The sequence below is a fragment of the Protobothrops mucrosquamatus genome, unplaced genomic scaffold (genome assembly GCF_001527695.2).
Source record: "Protobothrops mucrosquamatus isolate PMUCROS unplaced genomic scaffold, P.Mucros_1.0 scaffold3932, whole genome shotgun sequence".
NCBI classification, from domain to species: domain Eukaryota; kingdom Metazoa; phylum Chordata; class Lepidosauria; order Squamata; family Viperidae; genus Protobothrops; species Protobothrops mucrosquamatus.
The window spans coordinates 62,873-72,290 of record NW_015389876.1 but is presented as its reverse complement, the minus strand read 5'-3'; the positions used below and the strand labels follow the sequence as shown (position 1 = coordinate 72,290).

General features: G+C 43.0%; 1 protein-coding gene across 1 annotated transcript in view; it reads right to left on the bottom strand.

Annotated features, from left to right (window-relative positions):
- Positions 1-3,975: 3,975 nt before the first annotated feature.
- Positions 3,976-9,418, bottom strand: part of LOC107298384 (RELT-like protein 1) — a 7,834-nt gene continuing 2,391 nt past the window's right edge. The window contains exons 3-5 of the mRNA XM_015827759.2: positions 8,586-8,643; positions 5,815-6,045; positions 3,976-4,218 (exon numbers count right to left, since the gene is read on the bottom strand). Of these exons, the coding sequence (XP_015683245.1) occupies positions 4,005-4,218; positions 5,815-6,045; positions 8,586-8,643 (503 nt within the window). The 3' untranslated portion in view covers positions 3,976-4,004. The remainder of the gene's footprint in view (positions 4,219-5,814; positions 6,046-8,585; positions 8,644-9,418) is intronic.

Sequence of the window (9,418 nt, the reverse complement as noted above, 5' to 3'; positions counted from 1 at the left end):
CAGAATTCCTGAGCCAGCACTGCTCAGCTTGGAAACCTCTCCCTTTCCCCTCAGCATGGCTGGCTCAGGAATTCTGGGAGTTGAAGTCCACGAGTCATAAAAGAGCCAAGGTTGCCTACCCCTGGACTAATGCCATAAATATATTGACACCAACAATTAGAAGGATAAGTGACAACGTGAAAAATAGCACTGCTGACTAAGTAGAATAGTCCTTGACTTACAAACAGTTCATTTAGTGACCAAAGTTACAATGGGAATGAAAAAAGTGACTTACAGTATGACCACTTTTCACATTTATGACTATTTCGGCATCTTCCACAGTCACATGGTCAAAATTCAGACGCTTGGGAACTGACCCACATTTATGACGGTCACAGGGTCCCCGGATCATGTGATCCCCTTTTTGCAACCTTCTTGACGAAGAAAAATCAGTGGGAAAGCCAGATTCACTTAACAACCGTGTTACTAATTTAACGAGGGTAGTGATTCACTTAACAACTGTGGTAAAATGGGGCAAAACTCACGTAGCAAATGTCTCACTTAGCAACAAAAATTTTGGTCGTAAGCCCAGGACTATCTGTACTGTACACCTGAAATGGGATATATGGAAATATATTTTACATTTTTCCTAAGGAATGCTATTGTAGATGGCAATCCTCTACATCACTGTTTCTCCAGCTGAGCAGCTTTTAAGGTGTGTGGACTTCGATTCCCAGGATTCCATGCTGGCTGAGGAACTCTGGGAGTTGTAGTCCACACATTTTAACTTTGTCAAGGTCAAACACTACTACTTTACAGACTAGCGCAGGGGTAGGCAACCTTGGCTCTTTTATGACTCGTGGACTTCAACTCCCAGAATTCCTGAGTCAGCATGGCTGGCTCAGGAAATCTGGGAGTTGAAGTCCACAAGTCATAAAGGGTAGTTCCCCACCTCTACCTTAGAACCCGAGTCTTACCTATTAAAATGGCTGGCTCAGGAATTCTGGGAGTTGAAGTCCACAAGTCATAAAGGGGGGCATAGTTTCCCACCTCTACCTTAGAACCTGAGTCTTACCTATTAAAATGGCTGGCTCAGGAATTCTGGGAGTTGAAGTCCACGAGTCATAAAAGAGCCAAGGTTGCCTACCCCTGGACTAGCCTGAGGGAAAAGATCTATCCAATTTATTGGAATCTACTTCTGAGCAGACATATTTTAGATTGGGCTGTTTTGATGCCCTTCAGTAATATCAATCTTTCTAAAGAGCCATGAGTGCAGAACCTCAGACGGCCGAAGGAGCTAGTCCTCAAGTTACAACACTTCATTCAGTGACCGTTTTAAGTTACAACGGCTCGGAAAAAAAGTGACTTATGACTTTTCGCAATCATTGCAGCATCCCCGTGGTCACGCGATCAAAATTCAGACGCTTGGCAACCGACTCACATTTACGACGGTCGCAGGGTCCCGGGGTCACGTGATCCCCTTTTGCGACCTTCCGGCAAGCAAAGTCAATGGGGGAAACCGGGTTGACTTAAGCAACCGTGTGACTAACACACGGCAAAACCCGCGTAACAAGTGTCTCCCTTAGCAACAGAAAATTGGGGGCTCAGTTGTGATCGTAAGTCGAGGACTACCTGTATATTTATTGTCACAGTTATCCCGAAGGATGCGAAAAGTAAGGGTAAATTTGCACGCCTATCCTCTAACTAATTTCTCGGATACATCTCCAAAACTCAATCAGCAGCTCAATTGAGCTTGGAGAAATACACTAAAAAAGACTTTGGGAACCAAGCAACAATTACAATAAAGCTGCAGAATAGATGTAATGAGGCAGTGCGTTATTTAGCAGCCCTTGGGACGACAACAATAAATTAAGGCGAAAACGTAGGCTCACAATTTTCCTTCTCCTGTTTTTAAGAAAATGAACAGGATCAGGTTACACCTGATTTGGGTTTGCTTCGACCCAACGCCGTGCGATGCATAGAAAAAAAAAACACTTGGACATAAAAACCATTTTTGGTTTTTCCCATTTCCAGAGAGAGTTAAGTTCTGCTTTGTCGGGCGGGGGGGAAAAAAAAACAGGCATGTTTAAAAACACATATATAAAACTGCAGGCAGTACATCCCAGTAGCCTTCGAAGGAGTAAATGTCACTAAATATTCCATTATTAACGATATGTTAAATTATCCGGGACCGAATGGTGCAGAGACTCAGTTAGTGAAAGCTGCGCACGGTGCTGCATTTATGAATACCTCCTGGAGAAATCCTTAGGGTGCCATTTTTTTTTCACCCTCCAGTGGTCTTTCTTGTTTTCTCCCCCCTGCTGAAGACGAGAAGAAAAATAAGATTGTTAGAAGTATCAAGCTGGCAATTCCTGGTCATCAAAGAAAATAGTTCTATGCAAGCCTGGACGTGATGCCCGTCTTCTAGGGAGCTGTAGCGGGTGTCCATCTGCTTCCAGGTATAAATCAAGATACTGGTTATCAACTAGTGGACAATCGCTTAAATGTGAGCCAGTTGTGTGCTGCAGCTGCCAAAAAAGCCAACACAGTTCTAGGCTGCGTTAACAGAGGGACAGAATCAAGATCATGTGAAGTGTTAATACCACTTTACAAGGCCTTGGTAAGGCCACACTTGGAATACGGCATCCAGTTTTGGTCCCCACCATGTAAGAAAGAGGTTGAGACTCTAGAAAGAGTGCAGAGAAGAGCAACAAAGAGGATCAGGGGGCTGGAGGCTAAAACATACAAGGAACGGTTGCTGGAATTGGCTATGTCTAGTTTAATGAAGGGAAGGATGAGGGGGGACATGATAGCAGTCTTCCAATATCTCAGGGGCTGCCACAAAGAAGAGGGAGTCAAGCTATTCTCCAAAGCGCCTGAAGGCAGGACAAGAAGCAACGGATGGAAACTAGCCAAGGAGAGAAGCAACCTAGAACTAAGGAGAAATTACCTGACAGTTAGAACAATTAATCCGTGGAACAACCTGCCTCCAGAAGCGGTAAATGCTCCAACACTGGAAGTTTTTAAGAAAAGATTGGACAACCATTTGTCTGAAATGGTGTAGGGTTTCACACCTGAGCAGGGGGTTGGACTAGAAGACAACTCTGTTATTCTCTTCTAACTTTCAACCCCTTCATGGCTTGGGACCAAGTTATTTGAAGGACCATCACTCTCCTATTACATCCACCTGGTCCACCAGGATCAATCAGGATAGAACTGGAAGGGACCTTGGAGGTCTTCTAGTCCAACCTATACCATTTCAGACAGATAGCCGTCCAGTCTTTACTTACCATCAAAACCTCTAGTGATGAAGCACCCACAACTTCTGAAGGCAACTTCTGCTCCACTGGTTAATTGTCTTCACTGTTAGGAAGTTTCTCCTTAATTCCGGGTTGCTTCTCCCCCTGATTAATTTCCATCCATTGTTTCTTGTCTTGCCTTCTGGTGCTTTGGAAAAGAAATGCACCCCCTCTTCTTCGTGGCAACCTCTCAAATACTCAAATACTGCTATCAGGTCCCCCTAGTCCAGGGGTAGGCAACCTTGGCTCTTTTATGACTCATGGACTTGAACTCCCAGAATTCCTGAGCCAGTCATGCTGAGGGGAAAGGGAGAGGTTTCCAAGCTGAGCCAGGCTGGCTCAGGAATTCTGGGAGTTGAAGTCCACGGGTCATAAAAGAGCCAAGGTTGCCTATCCCTGCTCTAAACTAATAAAGTCTACATTAATTNCTGAGGGGAAAGGGAGAGGTTTCCAAGCTGAGCCAGGCTGGCTCAGGAATTCTGGGAGTTGAAGTCCACGAGTCATAAAAGAGCCAAGGTTGCCTACCCCTAGCCTAGGCCTTCTTTTCTCTAGTCTAGACTAGCAATTCCCAATTCCTCCCATTTAATTGCTTAAAGTCAATAATATTTCTTTCGAAAAGAAAAAACTTGAGATCTTCTGGCCTTGAAAGGCCTCGAGAACGTGTGACAAAAGATTGGGGGTTTACTCACCTGGCCTGTCCTACCATGAACTTTCTGTCCCAAAGGGCTATCCTGAATCGGATCTCCCGCCTTTTCTCTGTTTGTTAGGTGTTGGTTTCAGCTCTTTTGATTCTGGGGTGAGAGGACAGGAAGCCGACTGTTCTTTAGAGCTTTCTTTCACGGGGGTAGAGGGCACGTCAGCAGTCTGGCCTCCGCTGATGGGCACAAAGTGTTTCCGGTCCTTAGAAGCAGACTTCTGTTCCACTTTGGTAACCCGAAATCTGAAACAATGCCATTAATTAAAAAGATCGTGAGTCCATCTAGCAGGGTTGGTGTTGTGGAAAATTTCAACTGATAGTAGAAAGGGTCCTTGGAAAAGACCATCCAGTCATTCCTGCCCCTTGCCCATTTTTGGCTTGTTGTGTTTCCTTCCTTCCTTCCTTCCTTCCTTCCTTCCTTCCCAACCCTAATTCCCTCCCTCCTTCCTTCCTTCCTTCCTTCCTTTCCTTCCTTTTCTTCCTTCCTCTCTCTTTCTTTTTCTTTCTCTTTCTTTCTTTCTTTCTTTCTTTTTCTTTCTTTCTTTCAATTCATTGCCTTTATTCCTTTTACAAATATCTCAAAGGGGATGAACATATCCAATATACCTTCCACCTTCTATTTTTTTCCACAACAAGTTAGACTGATAAAAAGTGATTGACTGCCCAAAGTCACCCAGCTGACTTTTATACTAGAACTCACAGTCTCCTAGTGATTGGCCCTAAGTCACCCAGCTGACTTTCATGTCTAAGGCGGGACTAGAACTCACAGTCTCCTAGTGATTGGCACAAAGTCACTCAGCTGACTTTCATGTCTAAGGCGGGACCAGAATTTAATCTCCTAGTGATTGGTCCAAAGTCACCCAGCTGACTTTCATGTCTATGGCGGGACTAGAACTCAAAGTCTCCTAGTGATTGGCCCAAAGTCACTCAGCTGACTTTCATGTCTAAGGCGGGACCAGAATTTAATCTCCTAGTGATTGGTCCAAAGTCACCCAGCTGACTTTCATGTCAAAGGCGGGACTAGAACTCACAGTCTCCTAGTGATTGGCCCTAAGTCACCCAGCTGACTTTCATGTCTAAGGCGGGACTAGAACTCACAGTCTCCTAGTGATTGGCACAAAGTCACTCAGCTGACTTTCATGTCTAAGGCGGGACCAGAATTTAATCTCCTAGTGATTGGTCCAAAGTCACCCAGCTGACTTTCATGTCAAAGGTGGGACTAGAACTCACAGTCTCCTAGTGATTGGCCCAAAGTCACCCAGCTGACTTTCATATCTAAGGCAGGACTAGAACTCACAGTCTCCTAGTGACTGGCCCAAAGTCACCCAGCTGACTTTCATGTCAAAGGCGGGACTAGAACTCACAGTCTCCTAGTGATTGGCCCAGTCACTCAGCTGACTTTCATGTCTAAGGTGGCACTAGAACTCACAGTCTCCTAGTGATTGGACCAAAGTCACCCAGCTGACTTTCATGTCTAATGCAGCACTAGAACTCACATTGTCCCGGTTTCTAGTCTGATGTCTTAACCCCTAGGCCAGGGGTAGGCAACCTTGGCTCTTTTATGACTCGTGGACTTCAATTCCCAGAATTCCTGAGCCAGCCCCGCTGAGAGGAAAGGGAGAGGTTTCCAAGCTGAGCCACGCTGGCTCAGGAATTCTGGGAGTTGAAGTCCACGAGTCATAAAAGAGCCAAGGTTGCCTACCCCTGCCCTAGGCCATACATCTGTGTTTTACCTGAGTAGGCCCGGTCTGAGTCCAACATTCTCTCTTCTGCTCTATTCCCAGCTTGCAAATAGAAGCCAACTTTGCCGCCTCTTCTCATGAAACCAAGCCAACTTACCTTCCCACGGAGAGTACGGTGACTTCTCCGTGTCTTGGTCTCTTGGGTTCTTTGGCTCTTTTATTTGGGCTGAAGAGATTCCACCGCTTTTGGCTGCAACGGGAGCAAGCGCCTGTCCCAGCCACGCCCCCAATGGTGTGCAGGTGGTGTCCCCGGCACGTGTGTTTTGACGAAGGACCTCCAGGAGACAAGGGAGAACCGGGACTCGTTGGACTGCCAGGAGTGGTTGGGCTAAATTTTAGGAGCAGAAATGGAAAACAAAAAATGAGCGTCGAGGGCAGGCAAGTTGACGAATCAAATCCCGCTATCTTTTCCTTCTTTCTCTTGAGCTCACACTATGGGTGACACCTTGATTCTAAACACACGTTTTTTTTCCTAAATGACTTTTTTCCACAAAGCTTTTGTTAATCCTGAAAGAACAAAGCTGTTACAGAATCTGGTCGTTCTGCTATAAGTACTTCTAAACCTCCTCCCAGAGGGGAGCAACAGGAACAGACTGTAAAGCGGGTGTGTGGGGTCTCTAACAATGCTCCAAGCTCTAAGCACATATGAGCGCTTATAAGCCGTGTCCTGAATAACGGGAAGCGAGCTTCCTATAATCTTCCCGGCTGTTCTCACCACTCTCTCTATGGACCTTCTATCTGAGGCTCTGCTACCCCCAAACCAGACAGGGATGCAGTTTGTTAAAACGCTCTCCATCCTGCCTCTGTAAAAAAAAAATGGGCCAGGACAGAAGGAGGAAGATGTGCTCTCCTCATCCGACGCAAGAAATGTAAACCTTGGTTTGCACGCTTCACTAAGGATGACATTTGAAGGGACCAAGTCACATTGTTAGTTATCTGTACCCCCAGGTACTTTAATACTATTGACCACATCCACAACTGCAGCCTTGATACAAAGTGGAGTATGATGATGCTGGCTCTTTCTAAAATCAACAATGATCTCCTTTGTTTGTTTGTTTGTTTGTTTGTTTTTATAAATATTTTATTAATTTTCTAATTTTACAGTCAAATACTTAATAGACAACGTGTTGTCTGGGTCCATTTGTAATTCAGTGGTCTATATTAACTTCTTCAATCTACATCCAATATTACACCATCAAATGTTTCCACTCTTCTTCCGATAGTACCTGTTTTCCCACACTAGGCAAATACAATTCTTATTGTTATTAGTAAATACATAATTGAGTATCAACCTCTTTGTTACATTTTTCTGATAATATCAATAACGTCAGTTTAAGATATCTTTTCTAACCAAAACTTATTTTAATTGCATTTGCACTTAATAACCGTATGTTCAATCAGTATCCTGTTTTTTCTCTCGTTTTTTATTTTAATTTCCCCTCAGTGTTCAAAATGTCTCTCTTGTTTGTAATTTCAAAGTAAGTTATATTTGGGTAACCAAAAGCTTCCCTTATTCAAACGTCTTAGCGTTTTTCTGTTTCCCTTCTCATGTCAAAATCTAATATTCTAATTACAAATCTTATCTTTCTAGTTATAATAATACTTCTATTTCTAGCAATTATCTATTCTCCACCATCTTCAAACATTTAATAATATAATATCCCATCCTTCTTCCTTTGTTTTATTAACATTCAAAACCAGGTTATTTTTATTGCACCAGTCCATCAAAGCCTGAACCGTCTCCCTATAAGAATCTCCGTTATTGTCCTGGATAAGACCCACCGTTGTTGTGTCATCTGAATACACAAGAATAAGAATAGGAATAGAAATAGAAATAGAGGAATAGAGGAATAGAGGAATAAAGGAATAGAATAGAATAGAATAGAATAGAATAGAATAGAATAGAATAGAATAGAATAGAATAGAATAGAATAGAATAGAATAGAATAGAATAGAACAGGAATAGAACTAGAATAGAATAGAATAGAATAGAATAGAATAGAACAGGAATAGAACAGGAATGAAATAGAATAGAATAGAATAGAATAGAATAGAATAGAATAGAATAGAATAGAATAGAATAGAATAGAATAGAATAGCAGAAATAAATTCCCCAAGGAAGTACATGTGATTTCTTAAAAGATCTACAAGAGACGAGATTTTGAGAAGAGTAAGAGAAGAACCTTTGAAATACAAAGAAAAAAAAAATTGAGGTCCTCAAACAAATTCCTAGGAGAATAAGAGAATACCGCTATCATTTCTCCCCTATTTCTTCTTTTCTTTAGACTGGCCAAACCCAAGTCCTGCAGCCGTTCTTCGTATGTTTTAATCTCCAGGCCTTTGATCATCTTAGTTGCTCTTCTCTGAATTTTTTCCAAGCTCTCAACATCTTTTTTTTTTTTTTTTTGTGATATGGTGACCAAAATTGGCTGCAGTATTCCAAGTGCGGTCTCACTAGGGCTTTATAAAGCGGTACTAGTACTTCGCGTGATCTTGATTCTATGCCTCTGTTTATACAACCCAGGATTGTATTATCTTTTTTGGTTGCTACTGCACAGTGCTGGCTCATGGTTAAGTGATCGTCCACCAGGACTCCAAGGTCCCTCTCACAGTCGCTGTTTTTGAACCAGGTCTCGCCCAATCTGTATTCATAATCTGATTCGTAGCAAACTTGGCACCGCATCAAGGTGAACAGTAATGGACTCAAGACACAACTCTGTGGGGAACCTGTACTCCAGAATACTGGCAGACCTGAACCAAATTTTCTACAGTGATAACTGAGCAAGCGGATGGATTCAGGAGTTATTCGCTCCACTTTATTTGAGGGTGTTTAAGGAAGACAGAAAACACGGCAATCAGATTGCTTACCTTTCCGGATCGCACACCGAATTGTCTGCGACCATGGCTTTCAGCACATCTGCGTTGGCTGCAAAAGTTAGAAATAACATTTAATATTTTTCTTACTCTGGGGTTGAGCGCGGTGGGGAACGAGAAGACTGCAAACCCTAAGCCGAATTGAACCGTTTACTTATGACACAGAATTGGTACAAAATAAGTTCTCCAGCGCGACGTTTTGCCCATGTACTCAGGAGAAAGCAGAGAAGCACGGGGCATCCTCCAAATGGTATTTAATAAATGGTATTTTAATTACAGGCGTTTTAAAGGTGCACTGTGTCTTTAAAGCAGATTTTAATAACTGGAGAAATTATGCCTTGCTTAAAATCTTCCGGGGAGGGATGTCTACTGAAAGTTACAAGTTTGAACATCTTCCTTATCAAGTGTCACTTCCCAGGAAAAATAAATATAATAAGAAACTAAGCTGTTTCCAAGCTGGCTTGATTTTTTTTTTTTTAGGAATAGATGACACCCCTTCGTGCAATTTTCCTTTCTTCGGAAAATGGTTCAGTCCTGGCAGGACTGTATCATGAGCCTTTGAACCACTGCAGTATCTCAGCCCGAAGGGGTGAGTGGAAATAAGGTAAGACTAGCCATTCTTACTTTTGGATTGAAAAAACTGGGTCCAAAACCAAAAGCAAAAATGTTTGTCTACGTGACAAATCAAATCAACTGCAGGATTCCTTGGTGCTGAGTTTGGATGTTTTCTTGCAGACGTTTCATGACCCAACTAGGTAACATCATCAGTGTGAGAAGGGAGGGAGGTTTGCAGAGTGGAAGAGAAGCTGGGAGGAGGAGGAGGAGGG